Source organism: Pyxicephalus adspersus, chromosome 6, assembly GCF_032062135.1.
Source record: "Pyxicephalus adspersus chromosome 6, UCB_Pads_2.0, whole genome shotgun sequence".
In the NCBI taxonomy this organism is placed as follows: domain Eukaryota; kingdom Metazoa; phylum Chordata; class Amphibia; order Anura; family Pyxicephalidae; genus Pyxicephalus; species Pyxicephalus adspersus.
Genome location: NC_092863.1, coordinates 40,478,045 through 40,496,653, shown reverse-complemented (window position 1 = coordinate 40,496,653; position 18,609 = coordinate 40,478,045). Strand labels below are relative to the sequence as shown.

General features: G+C 35.1%; 1 protein-coding gene across 4 annotated transcripts in view; it reads right to left on the bottom strand.

The window, feature by feature from the left end:
• The window catches only part of SEZ6L (seizure related 6 homolog like), a 227,342-nt gene extending 210,935 nt beyond the window's left edge, over positions 1 to 16,407 (bottom strand). Inside the window, exons 1-2 of one of the 4 annotated variants that reach the window (XM_072415423.1) lie at positions 16,278 to 16,407; positions 15,707 to 15,890 (exon numbers count right to left, since the gene is read on the bottom strand). In XM_072415423.1, the coding sequence (XP_072271524.1) occupies positions 15,707 to 15,800 (94 nt within the window). In that variant the 5' untranslated portion in view covers positions 15,801 to 15,890; positions 16,278 to 16,407. Of the gene's footprint in view, positions 1 to 15,706; positions 16,043 to 16,277 lie in introns of those variants that run through there. The other 3 variants (XM_072415424.1, XM_072415420.1, XM_072415422.1) reach the window with 3 other exon arrangements.
• Between the last annotated feature and the right edge of the window lie 2,202 nt (positions 16,408 to 18,609).

Genomic DNA, 18,609 nt, shown 5'->3' with positions numbered 1-18,609 from the left:
TTTAGGATACTGTAGTTTTTATTTCAGGCCCATACTATTCTGGGGGTGGACATATCGATTTACATTTACTTGAAATTACTCAACTTTTTTTTATTTTACCCAAAAATTTAAGACTGTGCTGCGTATATGTGCAATAAAATTAGTTAATTTGTTTGTTTCTTAGGAATGTGAAAACTAAAATTGAAACAATTACCATTTTATTCTATGTGGTTTTTGCTTTAGAAAAAAAAAAAAATCTCCTATAGTGCTTTTGCTTATTCCTATATATACTAGAAGTTTAATGGCATTTTCAGACTTGAATATCTGAGTAAATGGATATCTGAGTAAAGCTTGCACAAACATTTCCTAAAGCTTAACTCAAGGCCAACAGTGAAAAAGCCAAATTAAATACATACATGTGAACTATATTCTGAACTAACAGTGAAAGAGACACAATATACACACTTGAACTGTTTAGGTTGTTTTGTTCAAAAGGCTTTTTGCAATGTTGTAATTCTCCCAAACAAATCCTGGCCATGGCCTTGACCTTCCTGCAGACTATCCAATACCAACTGGATCAGATGCATCCCAGTCTACGAGTGGACAAAAAATGGCCTCCAGTACATTAATAAAGGCAAGCCTGTGCATTCCCCTTCTGTGATCATTCCTGTGTTGACTAGCAGCACGGTGAAAAGACCAATCTAATTACATATATTCAGGGAACCTTAGGAGGTTGAATGGTGATGAATGAATCAGTTGCTTTAAAAATGTTCAGCATGTAAAAGCGTAATATACATAATTGGAATAGTGGTGTTTTATAGTTTCCTGAAGTATAGCGTTAACTCTAAAAAACATATAATATTGATCCATCAAGGTTTGCCATGGTGATGATCAATTGATCTAAAAAAACAACGACATTTTATTCTATTTTCCTCGGTTTATGAAAGCTGCAGCTTGTCTTTTGTTATTCTGTTCTCTATAATTCTATAATAATAAAGTCCCCTATGGCCCTGTTTAGCCATTTATGTCTTTCATTGTGTTTGTGTCTGATTTGGGATCCACTGCATTTTTGCATATACTGACAGAGGCCTTTGCAAACTTTGGCTTGAAAAGATTTGCTCTTAAAGGTTGTTGCTTTACCTGAAAACAGCAGTGTTTAAAGTGGACCTTCCTATAAAACTAAAGGTCAATTACATAATCTGAACCGGGCCCCCACTACCAAATTTCCTAATAATTGCAGATGTAAAACGGGCCTGAGAAGGAAAAAAAAACACAATTATATTACCATACAGACGGTGCCTAAGTGGGGATGACATCACTGTCCTTCCAGAAATACCCCTGATGACACCTCCAAAAGTGAAAGGCGTTAAGTGGAGCTAAGCATTTGTACGCTTTGACATGATGTTTCTACATTTTCAGTTTCTGCTATGTGATCACTATTGTGCAGTGTTTATTGGATATTCTTTTTGTGGTATGGCGAAGCTGTTTGTGCCTGTTCTGTGGAGCAACATATGGGTTAGTCTGTTCGGATGGACACAGAAAGTTCCAACATGACCACAAGTGATTTTAAGAAGGTGATCTGTCACTGGAGTTGGAGCTGCTATAATTTACCATGAATATTGTTGACACAATTTATTTGTTTATATATATAAACCCCATGGATTGGTATTGTAATTTACCATGACGAGGTGGGGGTCCTTTAAGGGAGTTTCTTTCCTCTTAAAGAACTTTTATAATTAAAGGCCACCATTTATATATACATGCTGATTTTAGAGACTATTACACTTGTAGGTGCGCAGCTTTTTATATTTGCTTCTAGTGATTGTTTGTACATTTGTGTTGATACAGTCCTGCCAGAAAGGTTCCTGGGCAAGTGATCAGGGATGATTAGGGGATGACAAGTCTGTCCAGGAATTTCATAATATGGAAGTTAGTACTTTATTGGTGTTATGGTCTTTGTTACAACAGCACTTTTCTTTTCTGTTTGATATGTTGTTCCTGCTTCTTAAAAAAAAACTGCTATTGAAACCTTGGCACACATATTTTAATGCATTTTTTCTTATCCAAAATGTCCTTGTCTTGCATTTTCAGAAAGCTACCATTTTATAGTTTACCCACAGCTACAGCCAAGTTTGCTTTGAAGCTCCAATTTATCACCATAAAGAACTGTATGTCAGAATTATGGATTGTTACCATAATTCTAATTAATTTGCCACAGGCTATCACTGGGATATAATTATATTGTTCAAAACAGCTAGTACATGCATAACTTCTGAATTATGTGTGATGTCATATACCAGTAATAAGGGTTTTTCATCAATAATAAATAATTTGTGAAGAAGCACACCAGTGGTAAACGTCCTCACAAATATTCAGTTCTTGTTTCAGTCATATTGTTATATTCGGTGTAAATGAACACCCAGTCCAATATTATACCAGTCCAAATGGTCTTTGTAAAAACAACAGCACCTACCATATGACACAATACACTGTTATTATTGGAAAGCTTATCAGAAGTCTGAACTATATAAGCTGATTCAGAAAGATCTGAACGGAGTGGTTATCGGGCCACATTGACTGAAGGTGCACAGGCAGTAGCTATAATAAAAATTAAGCAAAGAGCTATTGAATGGAGCACTTAGAAGTCAACTTGAAAAGACTTATTAAATTAGTGAAGTCTTTAGAAAAGAGTTTGTAGGTAATTTAGGAAAGCAATTTCCTAAAGTGGTTGTATGAGAAGTTATAGGGGGTTTCAGAAGAAATACCTGTTTAGGAGAAGGATTAATAGTTGGAATTTGAAGGAAGTATTATCAGGAGCTATTGAAAGGACAAATAAGAAAAGCTAGAATATTGCTAAAGTAAATCTTATTTGAAACACATTAAGGAAATAATGTATTGAGCCTATGGTTAGCCAATAAAAAAAGGTATAGAGCAGAATTAGAGAAAGATAAAGAAAAAATCCTAGATGGTTGTATAAGGTATGTTTTGTTGAGTATATATTAAATAGTGTTAATCACATGACATATTACTCTGGTTGTCATCAAATGTATAGGTCGCAATAATAATTCCTGAAGAAGTAGACTGAGTATCTGCAAAACACGTCAAAATGCTTGAAATGATTTTGAGACCACATAACTACTAGATTGTTTTGAACATTATAATTTTAAGCTTTTAACTGTTAAACATTCTAAAATGTATTTTATGTGTTTTGTAATTTATTAAAGTTTGCTAGCATTTTAAATTTACCATATTGTGGATGGATGTCTTAAAAATCCAATTTGTTGGATTTGTTTTTGGTATACTGGTAAATTTTCTTATATGGAGCCGACAGAAATGTTCTGATGCATTGCTTTCTTACTCAATATTTTCTCTATATTGTAAATTGTATGACATATTCTACTAATTAAAAGTTTTAGAATATTATCTTTTTAACAGTTTTCATTGAAAGTCCAATATAATAATAACAGATGTACAAGGATTTGTATGACAAATTGATCCAACTGTTTAGGAAATAGACACAGCATGGTATTATCCTGCTCTTGGCTTAATAATTTGAATGTAAAGTGCAGGAAAATTGGTCATGGAAAGGCACAGGTGGACTAAATCACCCAATGGCTTTTCATGCATTTCATGCATTTTAGAAATGCTCTCTGCTTGAGATTCATTTCTGCCATGCCAGTTTATGAATTGCATTCCTTTATTACAGCAAAACGAATCTCCATACTCCTAATATCACCTTTCATCAAACATTTTCTGGTAGAGAATGTTTTCACTGCCATCAAATGTACAGTATTTGGACCTGGAGAATTTTTTCACTGGGAATGTCTGGTAAATGCCAGATTTACTGCTTTCTAAACAGACCCCATAAAACCTTTAACCAATCTATCTGTGTTTGGAAAACCAACAAAATGTAATGATAACAGCAATCATAAGTCATAAACATCTGTTGGTCCAAAAGATTGGCAACCTACAGACTTATCCTAGTGACTTTTATTTATATTTATGCATACATAAACATCAAGGTTAAGTAAGTGATTGACATAAAACATGAAAATAGATATAAAGCAAATGTTTAATTTCTCCATTAGTATTTTTCATCAGATCCATACAGCACACGGCTTTTAAGACCATTGTATTAATTCTATAAATACCAATGGGCAATTTCTTGCTCAGTTGCAGTAAATTATGTCATATATACCACAATGCAGTGTATATGAATGTGCATAAAGATGCAAAAGCAGTAGATGGAAAAGGAAGGTTAACATTTCCAAAGCCAGTTCAAGTAAATGAAGAAAAAAAAAAGAAATCACTTTAACTCAAATGTGAGGCAGAGGCACGCATTGCTGCCTGCTGAACGAAGGTTATAAACCCAGAACACCTCTACATCTGCCTGCATAACATTTGGCTAATTGAATTGAAATATTTAGATGCTGTAGGTACTAACCATATCAATTTGCCCTCGAGACACAATAAAAGGAATACATCCATCAAGAAATTAGAATTGGATACAGCCTTCTGTTTATTCCTGCAATAGCTTGCATTGTGTACATTCGCTCAGTAGCTTTTTCCCTATGGATGACAGTTTTGTTTCAACAAATAACAGACTATAGTTTTTCTGCTGACAGAAATAATTCAAATGGTTCAGAAATATGCAGTCTGAAAATTTCCACCAAATAGCCTCGAGTGATTTATTCATTTTAAGCAACAAAATAAATGATTCAAATGAAGTTCACATGAATATGTAAATATAAGCTACTTGGTTTTAAAGTTGTATTGTACCAATTATGCATCAACCTTATTTCCTGCGTACTAATCAGATTCTCAAAGCATATCTTCCATTTAGCTATGGGAGTGAGTGCTGCAGAATCTCTCTACAGGTAAAGTATGATGCATTTTTTTGTATCTGAGCCCAACAACAAAAGTGAAATATATACTGCAAATGATCAATCATTAAAGCTGAACTCCAGGCAAATGGCTAAACAGAATAAAGTCAGGTATACAAGCTACCTTACATGCCAAAGAAAATACATTTCTATCAGTCCAGTTTTAGGTTTACTGGGATCTGCCCACACAACATAGGCCTGCCGGGCAGGGGAGGGGACATGATCTTTCTCTGTCATGGGTCCTAATTTATTAAAGCTCTCAAAAACTGGAGAGGATACACTTTTTTCAGGGAAGCTGTGTGATTCAAAAATCTTGAATGGATATGGTCCAAGATTGAAAACATTTGCTAACAAATAGCAAATTATTTGAAGAAATCCATCCCAGGTTTAGATGAATCACCAAAGTTCATTGCTAAAAGTGTATTCTCTCCAGCCCTGTGACTTTTAATAAATCAGGTCCATAGTTAATTTTCACTTAACTGGGCAGTAAATGGAGAAACAGCACACTTATGACGCCTGGTTATCTCCCTGTCACTCTGCTCTTCCCTTCTTGCATTGCAGAACACCTTATTGGCTCATTGTGCTGTAAAGGCTGCAAGACACTGATACCAAATCAAATTCAGGTGCTTTTATACGTTTAATAAATATTATAGCTGCAATAGGTTGTGTCCTTATATACGGCTTTCTCTCTATCTCTCCTTATCTCCATAACATGGGGGGTGTTCTTTAGTCCACAGAGGAAACTGGGCAGGGCATCACTTTTTTTATTTCAGTGTAGCAGAGGCAAAGGCTCTGATTTATTAATGATCTCCAAGGCTGGAGAGAATACACTTTCATCAGTTAAGCTGGGTGATCCAGCAAATCTGGAATGGATCTAGTCGAGAATTGAAAACATTTGCTAATAAATAGTTAATGACTTACAAAATCCATTCCAGATTTTCTGTATCACCCAGCTTCACTGATGAAAGAGTATTCTCCCCAGCCAAAGAGTGAGAGAAGTTGCTGGGTTTTTGGCTTTACTTATACTGTTTTTAAGAGACAAAACACAAAAAAAGTATTGCAGGGATGTACTAAATATGCTACAATACTAGCAAAACTGTTTCAATGATAACAGTTTCTTTGGGTTTATCTGTCTAGAGTTTGCAGCTGAGAGTAGAAATCCCTGTTTTGCTATTTTGGAAAGTGGTTAATGGAGAATGATATACCCATTTTCAAAACTGACCCTCAACCTCTTTACCCACAGGATATTAGAATTGTTCACTTTTACTTTTCACAAACAAATTTATCTATACACATACCTAAATAGTTTTAGTTCTGGCCTGACCAGGGAAAGGAAAGAACCCATGTCACATTGTACAGCTTCAATAAAACAAGGGCTTCAATAAAACAATATCCATTACTTTCTATTCTGGGGTTAACCTTTAACTAGAATGGATGTGGGGGGAAATCTGCAACAGGGTGACAGCTATACAAACTATGGTTCGAGAACTACTCTACATAAAAAAATACATTTCTTTAGACTCTTAAACATCTATTCCACAATTTAAAGAGTTAATCTCTATATTGGGACATGGAAGGGAATAATACTAAAAGAGAGGTCACTTAAAAAAATCTGAATATTTTATAATAGTCTACCCACTTACAATTATAGAAAAATCATTCAATTTTCAGATAAAACCTCTATCAAAATAATACCAATTTTCCCTCTCACATCAGAGGTTTTGCAATCCTTTTTATGGGGAAATAAAGCCAAGACCCAGTCTACTGTGACATTGTCAACCCTTGACTATTATCTCTTTCCACATTCCTTCACCAGACAGCTTGTTTCTTGTTCATTGTTTTCTATTACTATGTTAAGTCACTGTTATTATCACTACTCCCTATCTGCCCTCTCAACTCAATGGCTGTCCAAACAAGTCCAAAGTTAAAACAAAATCAACAATTTATTTTCACATAGCTATCCCCACGTTGAAAAATAGATTTTTTTTGCTGGTAAATAATTCGACTGAGTTTAGAAGTGCAATTCCATTTGAACAGAGAAGAACAAGCAATACTTTGGTTCTCATGCACCAGTTCCTCTTCTTTCATCCACTGCCTAATACATTTATCCATCCTATGATTTTACACTGGTAAATTACAATGCAACACACTATATTTCTATTCAAAATATTGTTCTTTATTGTATTCTCCATGTTAAATAGTACATCTGGCAAAATGCATTGTTCTTTTACCATTATCTGTGGGATGTGATTTCTTTCTGAAATATTTTTCCTATTTACTTAGAAGTTTTTTTAGGCAATAAAAGCTTGTGAGAAGGGCCTATATGATCCCTGACGTTTGATATTTTCCATTGGTGGCCAAGTGATTTCATCTATGGGGTTATCACAATCTGTCACTGAAACATACTAGCCGAAGCGTTGGTTGGCAGATTCTGCTTTTGCCATCCAGTGCTGAGCAAGAACCAATTTGACTGCCACATTAGATTGACATCGCATGAAACACCTGAAGAGAATGACAACACTGGAGTCAGCTTTTTTTGGTACCTGGCGGTACAAGCCAAAGTCATTGACCTGTCTCATTCTAAAAGTTAATAAACTCAAGAAAATCTTGTAGCTATATCAAGATTACCATCTCTAAAAATATACTTGCATCTATTAAGTTAAATAGGCACTGTTCAGATTCCTTCTGGTTTAGGGGTGACTGTGTTTACATGGGGGCACTATGACTTACACCAACAGTTCAGTAGAACTTTCTCTAAGTTTTAATTACTAGGGAATTAGGCTTTTTATTAAGGAGACCTATCGTAGCCTCGGCTTCACCCACCCAATCTGATTCACATGGAACGTATGTGGACACGTGCAACATTGAGCACCTGTTAGCCTTTGTCTTTAACAACATTTAAAAAGAAAGTGATATTTATATTGAAAGTACCCATAACTGTTTCTGTTCTGATTTGTTATTCACATCTGTATGTCTGCCTGAAAAAAGCACCTGTTGTGTTTATACAGTTTTTTTTTACTCTTACTATATTTGGTGATTCTTTATTCATAACTGTCTTTTGTGGTAACTCTCTTTACAATCCCAGTTCTTCCTCTTCTCTTGTTTTGGTTCTTTTGTCAGCTTTGTGCTTCTATATGTGAATAGGCAATTTACAGTGTGTTGGGTCAATAAGAAATTGGACATCATGACAATAGATGTAACAATACTTTCTTTACATAGTGCTATTTAATGTGCAACTCATATAAAAAAGTTGACATAATTTATTTTTTTCAACTACAATTATGATCCCTTTTTCTAAGGAAAAAGAGTCTCATTGTCAGTTGAAGCAAATGTTTTTCTGTGAATACGTCACAAAAAAGAGACTTGAGTACACCAGCAATAACAATTTAAACTGTCTGTTCTAAAGAATTGATAAATTAAAGATTTTGATATTTGAATGTCTCTGTTGGATGATTGTTGATTTGTCGAATCAATCTGCTAAATGCTTTAAAACGTATTATTTTTGTATTGTTGTTATGGTTTATTGATGAATTATATTTGTTGGTTTCTTTAAAAACAAATATAATATTTATCGAGGTGTAATGTTGCTGTTTTTTTAGCAAGCTGTGACAGTCCCTATACTGCGTGCAAATACTGCCTTACACAGATTGTCCTGAAAGAGAAAGAGGGTATTAAGCTTTGGCTATACTGCAGGCAAGTGTCCTTGGTGTTGTGTAACCTGGAGGACACTAAACCGACAAGCTTATTGTTATATCTTTACTTTATTATATAATGAAACATTGACTGCAATATAATAAAAGCAATAAGGTTGCAGCAAGCCCTGAAACATTTGACCTTTGTATGTATCATTTTTTTGTTGGTATAAAATGAGCTAGACAGACCATCTTATCTGAGTTTGGTCTTATAGCCAATGTAAGGCAAATGGAAATACTAGCATGTTAGAAGTTTATTTACTTTTTTTATTTACCTATTACATTTGAAAAAAGTTATTGGATTATTTTATGTTGTGTTGCTACCCGGGACCCCAATCTCTAGGTTATATATCTGTAAACTGTTACATTACAAAGTGTTTGCAGACACTTGTAATCCTTCATTTGAACCTAGCCAATTGTGCCTAGCCAACTGAACCTAGCCAATTACACAGTGCAATAGCGATACTTTAGTACTGACCAGCAGTTGCCAACTGGTGATCCGTGAGAAAATTTTGGTGGTCCACAGAAAGATTTGTACATTATTTGCAATTTTTATGTTTGATTTATAATAAAACAAAAATAATATTCTAAAAAATTTCTTTACTCTGAAAGACAATTTTCGTTTTTATATTGCACTAAATTCGTGAACTGTACTAAAGACTGAAAAACAAGGGAGGCGCAGGGTGAAGACAGTGTAGTCTTAAGTTGTATGAGCCGTACGCTTCAGTATTGTTTCCACCATTGCAACAGTCACCCCACTCAGCAAATAACGATTCTTATCTGCTTGTTTTATTTGATTTGTTTATTTCTTAGATACTCTTTTAGGTAGGTATGACCTTGTGCATTTTCTTTACCTGTTATATTCAATGGCATCAAATAGTTTGACTTTGATAACTATCATTTCTTGTTTGGTCTTAGATTGGAATGAAATAAACCTATAATGAGTGAGAAAAAGCAAACAAATATTTAGCATTTCTTTAGTAATACCAAAGATAATGTAACTAATGATAATAGTAATAATAGTAATACTTCACTTAACCATGACCTGGTCAATGAATCAGAGCCTCCAGAGTCCTCACCAGGCACCATTAGGAAGATCATTATTTTACAAATGTATTTATCTTTTTTAAAAAAAAATATTAATGGTCTGCGGGATTTAAAATTATGAATTTAGTGGTCCGTGAGGTTCGAAAGGTTGGCGACCGCTGCTGCTGCAATTTTTCATGATCATTTCCAGCAACAAAGACTGACAGATGAATGAAAAAAAACTGTACATACACAGTGCCAATCTGTTCTATGGAGAGGGAAGGGGGAAGAAGGAGCACCTCACTGTGCTCTTCTCCCTTGACTAGTATAGGGAACAGGATGTTCATGGATCTGTCTTGAAAGATCCATGAATGATGACAGGCAACTACTGTAAACATGTCAGATGATTCTTGCCCCATACGAATGGTTGTACTCGTCTCAGGCGGGAATAATGTGTGTACATAGCTTAACCTGGTTGAACCAAAGACTATTGAGAGGTCTTCAGAAACCAATAGATACCTAAATGGTAACCAGGAATTTTCAGACCAGAACTATGAAGGTGCTTATATTTCTACACTCAATAACAACAAATTTTGTTTGAAAATTGGTTTAAATTCAGAAATAAAGAATCAGTTTTCAGTTGATCTTATGAAATTATCAAATTAAATGCTTAATTAAACAGAACAATTGACCTGATTATGGCCAGCCATAGGCATCTAAACAATTCATACAGTTCAGTATCTACTCTGCTGTTAATTCCAATACCAATGGTACTCATATGATCTGGGTAACTAGAACCAACATCTGAAAGATCCTTGCAAATGGTATGGATCTATGCTAAGAAGAACATAAGACAGCACGTTAGAAGGCTGTGCTCTTCTTATTCTTGCTTGAATTAGCTAGTAATATACAATCTGACATACTAAACTGTTCATTAATTTAATTGGTAGTAGTGAACCTAACACAGCCATATGCAGGGCCAATATATAGTTATGTCTTAACAAAGTTGAACATGCATGCAAAGAGCAATCAATACTAGGAGGATAGTTCTTGTAGCTCAAAATAGAACAGCAAACTAGCTCCCATGCACTTGACTTATGGGCACATTTATACTGTCACATAGCACTGATACCTCATTGCATCAAATACTCTAATTTTTCCTGTTCCAACTCATATGGTAGAACTGTCATATTTCTGCTCCTATAAGAATGTATCCATGTGTTAAATAAGTCTCATTATAAAGCAGCTGTTATGAGAGATTACATTATATTTGTGAAAATGGGCAAACGCTGATATAGTTACTTTACACTTGGTGGGGTTACATGAAGAAGTGTATGTTCAAACATTAAAATACATCCACCTGAGCATACAGATGAATTGCGTCAACCAATATAATTGGTCAGCATGAAGTTCAATAAGTCATTCTAATTTTAGAAACCAGGAACTGATGTAAGTAATAATAGAAATGGCTTGCCTTATGTGTCTTATACAGTACTACAATTTATTTTTAAGCTCCACTAGCCAGAGTTTGGGGCATAATAATATTAATTTCATGTTTTAGATTTTAAGGCCAACTACACAACAAGCTAGCTGCTGGATTAAGTTTAAAAGATGTGTTTTTAAAGATAAAGGCAAAGATCAGAATTTTTTGACCAATCTGTAGTCATTTTATATACCTAAACTAACTTACATAATGTTAAGTGTTTTTCAATGATTTGCAAATTTTTTAACTAGTTTGTGGTCTAAATGTGTAGAGAAGTCTATGGTAAATGCATTCATATAATACTTTGCCCTTATAATTAGGGTATGTATTTTTCACTCACTTCACATACCATACATTCTGATATTATATTAACAGATATACAATAGACCTGTTTTAGCAGGAAAAGAGGAGACATTTAGTCAAAAAAGAAACAGAAGACTTGACAAAAACTATGACCTTTTACCCTAAATAAAATGATTTGTCCAGAGCTGGACATTCCCAGTTTATTCAAAACCATCATTCACATCTTGTGTAGATGTACAGTAAGTGAAATTCAATCACTCACAATAAATTAGTAAATTGATAATACAGAACTTCAGATCCCTCAAAATCCTGGCTATTAGCCACATATTTAATATAATGGCTAATATTTGTCAAGCAAGAGGAATCTGAAAGGATAATATTAACACAACCAGAAAAAATTATTCATTTCCAGAGAAGTGCAATGATATTAGACAGAGATAAGGCTACCTGACATGCAATCCCACCCAGCGTGGTCATGTTAGAGAGAAGCCATATTGTATGTGTGCTACTAATATAAAATGTTTCTCGGGTGCTGTATTGCAACTTATAATGTTACTGATGGTAGATGTTTCCACTCACCAATATTTACTCCAAACCCAGCAATATGTACTCTCATACCATCCATCAAACTAACATGATAATACCCTACTGTCTCCTTAGCAAGTACTGGTCCATGGTGGATCTACCCAAAATTCAGCCCCTTCCTACAAGCTTTTCCTGTTTCGCCTTCTTCAGTCTCAGCAGTAATAATCGATGTTTTAGTTGAGCTAATATGGAAGACGGGATTGTTTTTCTTGTGTATTTGTGTCATTACAAAGCATTTAACATCTTTTAGATTTTAGGTGTAGTATATGTGTGCCTTTCTTACTAATGCCTAATATAAGGCACACCACATTTAGAATGGCTAAATGTACCAAGCCAGAGTGCTGTGACTCCTACTGCCTGCTGAAGGAAAGTCTGATGCTGTAATTTGGATAAGGAGGCCGCAGTTTAAAGCAGATACTACAATACAGGTAGTGGGATTGGGATTCTAAAAACATGTATTCTATACTTATACCCCATAGCATAGACCTACCAGACCCTGCCTTTCCCCCAAGTATCCAACGGGGATTAATTTTGTATTGACCTACAGTGTATTTTTGGATAGGACTCCTGGCCTTATCAAAGGACTATACTTGCCTAATAAGTCCTACCCCACAGGAAGGGGAGGAGAAAGAATGTGAACCCCTAAAAGGGATAAAATAAAACCAGCAAAGCAAATGTATGCATCCTTATATAATGAAAAAACAACAAAGTGAATTGGCTGTAATATCAGGACTAACCACATATGAGAACCTGTTTGGAAATGCTGAGCAACAACTATTGCTCATGCTAAATTGATAGTTTTTGGTGGACTTATGGTTCATGGTGTTCATATAGATATCTATACATATAAATCAACGATGAAAAGGGTTTCCATTTAAGCCAAAATGCAAACACTTAGCAAACATAGGATCATTTAGCATATTATGGCGCCTTTTAGACAAAAGATATTACAGGTATATACAATCATGAAATAAATTGAAGCTGTTCCCAAAACCCATAAATCATATGTTCAATTTTTCCAATGCAGAATCACTACAGGTATTCCTCTCTGATCCAGGGCTTTATACAGAATTCCATTAGCTGGCAATATATTCACAAGAGAAATGCAAATAATATACATTGACATATGATATGGCATTTCTATTCCATAATCAAAGATAAGATTTCCAGCAGACATGCATGTGGAGTTGGAAACAAGGACATTGTTATTAGAGTGCTTTTTACTCAGTTCCACATTACAAACAATTTTCAGCAGCCATGACCATGACATTGCCTTTCTGGAGAAGTAGCCAACTCTATTACGGAGATACAATCGTATCATCTCTTACATCTTTTATGTTAACAATATATACAAAACCACTGATAGTGTTAGTTCAATGTCTAACACACAACAAATAGCAACAAAAAATCTTTTATTCTTTCTTACATCTCAAGGTCAGGTATATTGACCAGATAATTTAATTTTTACAAAGAAACTTTCTCCATATTCTTCAAAGAACACAACCAGCTTAGTGTGCATTAAAAAAGTATCTATTCTGTATGCATGGTCTTTTTCCTTCTAGTTGGCAGTAAAACAGAACTGTACTACTCAGTTTGCTTAATGAACAATAAATGTTTAATAATCTATTTAAAAATAGTACTGAGGTCAGGTGGAGTTTCCAAAACATGTGAAGCACACACTATATTCTATGTGGGAGATAATCTTATCAGTAACATTAATATTTGAAACCTTAGAATATTAAATACGTGTGAACCCCAATACAAAGTAGGCAAATATAAATAATGTTTAATAAATTGGGCTACAGAAACTACAAAAAAGGTAAAACTGCTCATTTGTATTGACTTACAGCAAATTATGGACCTTTGTATAATGTTATTCCTCTTTTAGATATGTGTTGCTTTATTGTTCTAATAATAGCACTTGAACATGCTTCTTTTTATAGATAACATACAAACATATATGGATGAATTTTACAGACATACATATTCTTAAGCAGCTCGGAAAACCTATATAGATCCTACCAATCACTTAAAAAAAAACCTTAGATTTCATTTTTTTCAAGTTTTCAAGTCAAAGTAATACAAATAAAACTCTAAAAACAAAAGAATTGTGTTCTGAGCTTACAATCATGCAGGAAAAATATAGCAAATACTATACTTTATTATTAACACCATTAACCCCTTGCTGGATTGAAGCTAACCTTTTGCATAAAAATCCATAGAGAATTGAGGAATCTAGGATACCTTGACCTCAGTCATCTCTTAATGAATAATTAAGATCATTATTGGTATGCTATGTATGTATGTTGTCAGTGTAAATGCACGTTTCATGGCTACACTTTGACAGTTAAACATTCTGACAGATGACACAATTCATTGTTCTTGTGACTGTGGTGCTGTTTAGTTCTTCAAGGATTGAAACTGCTACATGGAGTCTGACAAGCTGTGTAGTGCAGCTCATATAGGTTCTCCAGGTCTACTTGTAGATTGATAAGAATGATTGTGTGAATCCAGTATTATTAAAAGTCTCTGTTGGCCACTTAAATGTCACATATACATCCAAATTACAGTGAATACTCTCACTGTACTAATATAATTCCATTGCAGACATTTTGCATTGTAAACCCCACTAATTGTAAACTAGACAATACAATACAAATTCATGATTCTTGCTTTTGTCAAACCCCACTACATAAACCCTTATCTTATCATCACAATTCCAGACTTCCAAAATATATCAGCATTTTATATTTGCAACTGAGAAAAGTGAAAATGATGTAAAGATCCATAAGGACTTCTATGCAGAAGAGCCTGCAATGCACATCTGTAATGTGACAGCCAATGACTATTACACTCTTGGGAGACTTCTCTCTTTTTACTAAGAAAGAGGCCATATGTTTTAATAAAACATTTCATAGCACAAGGATACAATGGCACAAAGCGGAAGAGATACAACACATCAGACTATTAGCTTGACTGATTTGAGTAGAGAATAAAAAAAACTGACCATCTATAAGAAATTCAGTAAAGGGGGGAAAAGATTGAAATCTTAAAAGGCTTCATATCCACATTTAATAACAGCAAAAGAAATGAGAAGCAAAGATCAAAAAGCTGAAAATCTTGCCTTCCTTCCTCCAAAGATACAAAGCTGAATCTTTCTAAAAGATTAACTTTCGCTGAGCCACTCAAAGAATATTTGGCTTCAAAGAGTACCATGTGCTCTGGGATCACATTTGGACATTTACACTGTCCTGACATTTAAATGAATAAAACCCCCTGACTGAAAGTTTATAACAAATTGCTGATCCCTCTTCTGAATTTTTTTGATATGTATATCAGAAACCTGCGCCTAAACCTATACTAATTAAACTAACGAACTGTAAAATTGTCAGTTTGGGGAACGCATATGGTACCTTGAAAAATTCACATTATTGGGTATCCTGCTGATGAAAGAGTGGACCACTTTATACTTTTCCAAAAGGTGGCTGTGAACACATGTGCTTTTTATTCTCTTATATACTACTTTCTTAAGAAAAATTCTCGCTATCGTGATTGTTTCAGAGCCAAGATCCTTATCGATTAAGCCTAGAAAATATAGCTGTTTCCTGCTGCTTAATTTCTCTTAAAAGAAATCAGAAACATTGCAAGGCAATGCTTAAAGCACTAAAATAAAAACTGTTAGCAATTAAAGGAATAGGTAACTGAGATGAGAGTGTTGTAGTAATCAAAAGCAGTGATGCTGAGCATCTTCTTACCTTCAGCTTGGGCTCCTAGAAGGAGGATGAGGGACATCAAGATGACAGGGTGGACATTGAGACCAAGACATTCGCATATTCCACTGGCCAGCATGATAAAGCCCCAGACTCTGAAGATACCAGGATTAGCAAGGGTAGTTGAGCAAGATTTCCAGCTCAGCTCTGCACATCCAGTGAATGATGTCTGGGGGTGAGATTCACAAGGATTCATTCATGTGAGCAACTCTCCTGGTGTGGCTATTGATTAAAGGGTAAGAGGAAACAGAGGCACAGCAATGCACAGAGAGGTCTCTGTGCTTGTTTATGAAAAGAATGCTACTGTACTGAAATGGAGAAGGAGGGAGTGAGACAAGGCAGCATAATAAAGAAGAGAGAGAGAAAGAGGGCAGGCAGGGAGTAGAGACACTGGGAAAAAGAGAAGGGAGACAACAGCCACACAGAGAGACAACACTAAATAGAAATTAAAGTCAACAGCATTGATTAACAAAGAAGGACAACACTAGTGAATTGATGAGCAGTGATTTAAAACAAAAAAGGAGAAAACAATAAAACAAAAATCTTTAGTACCAACCTAATGTGTCAGGCTGTGAGCTGTGCTCTGGTAGACTGCTGCTAGGAAGCATTCATATAATATCATCCAAGGCAACACACTAAGAGAATGCAGGCACAAAGTGCTACAAGCACAGCCACATGGATGGGAAGGCACCTGCAATAGGACTGGGAACAATAGCAAGAATTCAAGTGTGTGTTCATCTAGCCATTAGAGAAAGACAGTAATAAAAAGTGTAAAAATTACCAAAAGTCACACAACAAAAAATAGAAAACATATTTAGCATTCATACATTTGGTCTAATGTATAAGGATTTCCAAATATAAAAATAATAATATTATAAAGGTTTAGGCAACTTGTATTGGAACAGGTTGATTATAGAATCAATATTATTTCATGCCGCTAAAATAGTTTGCTGAAGTTTTATCTGCAAATATTTTGCCTTCTCTTGTTTCTGCATGATATGCTAATGACATTTCTAAATAAAACCTGTATGTTTTGGTGTTATTACTGTATTTCTGTACTTCAATATGCGATGCAGGTAATCATAATTATTGTAAGGGGCTGTTAGGCTGCTGTACATAACTCCCTGATAACAGGAAGATAGGGTAATGCACACAGAGACATTCAGCTTCCATGATTGAAAAGCTACAGAATAGGAGTAGATCAGGGACATTTTGGGATTATGCTAAATGTCCACCATCCAGGTTATAAGGAGGGCATGGTGCACCTTTGGAAAGACTCACAAAGTGCAGGAAAATCAGAGTAAGTAGTTTAATATCCAGAGAGAAGGCTGTACAAATGTGTATGGTTTAAAGTTTATTTGTCAGTAAAAAATAAAAGAATGCTCCCTTTTTATTTTATTGCCTTTTTGTGCCCAACTAAGCACTGAACAGTCTCTGTTTACTAAAATGGAACATCAGCTAAACTTTTTTCATTTTAAATTTGTTTTGGAAATAGTATGAAAGGGTTAAAAGGGATTTTCTTGCTATTTGTCTCTTTGGGGAGAGTTCCCCTTACCTTTATTCACTGACAGCACCTAGCAGGAAAGGAAATTGAATGACAATCTCTTCAATAGATTTACATTAAACATCAAAAATGTTTTAAAAAGAATGTAAGAGATTTAGAACCCCTGGCAGTTTTTATTGCTTGCGGAAGAGACAGTGCCAGCAGACCGCAGTCCAGTATCAAAGCATAGGTTTACTGGCATTTCTTTGCAGAAGAAAAATCAATGTAACATTTCAGAAACACATGGATCTCCTTTATTAAGGTGCAGAGATGAAGACCTATGTGTCTCTGAGGCTTTATGTTGGGTTTTTTTTTGCTTTTGGGTTTTGGATTACAATACAAATAACCACTTAAAGAGAACCTACCATTGACACATGAAAACCATAATTGCTGAATTTGTCTAAAAGAATGCTGATTGCCCAGATGTATAGCTGAATTATAGTTTAAGTCACACACCTGACACAACATGCAGATAACTGTGTGGAAAAATGTGTGCTATTAGCTGAACACCTGAGCTGTATACTCATTCTGGGTCAGCGATTCAGAAGATATTAAAGAAGAACTATACTCAGAACTGGAAAAACAAAAACACACTGACCTTTAATCCCACAGGGCAGTCCGATCACTCCGGGGGTGTCCAGCATCGGGTCCCGCGTCATCTCGGCATCCGTCCCGGAGCTGGCACTCTAGATGCCGCCATCTTCGTCTTCTCTTCCGGGTTATTCATCCTATGTCACCAGACCCAGGCGCAAGATCAAGGATAAAAAAAAATCCCTTTCTGCAAAAAGGCTCCTTCTGAAGAAGAAGCGCCCAAGAACCTCTCGGGATGCCTGACGTAGGTATCCCGGGAGGCTTTGAGTTCCCATTCATTCTCGACCACCTAGGCAGTTGAGAATTAGGCGGCAGTGCTGCACTGCTTTTAAAAAAAAAAAAAACTGAATTTTTACCTTTCATAAAAGGGTTCTCTATCCTTTTATGTAAAGTGAAAATTATGGGTTTAGGTACGCTTTAAAGGCAAAGAATCAGAACACCAATCAGGTGAGCAGTGTTTTTTTAGAACCAGGTCAAAATGGCTGCCTACATAACTTCTCAATGTAAAGGCCATTTTAAAGCTGAACTCCAAGTAAAGCAAATATTGTCTAAATGGTTAGGGTTATTACCTGACATGCTGCCATGTGTATTTCTTTCAGATCTGTGCAGTTATCAGCAAAAAAAATGTTATCTTTATGCAGGAATATCTTGTAATACAAAAAACAGTCACCTCTAATACCAAAGAGGAGGGTTAGAGAACCAAAAGAATCCTTAATCTCACAAGGGTATAGTTGCCAAGCCTGTATATCATAAA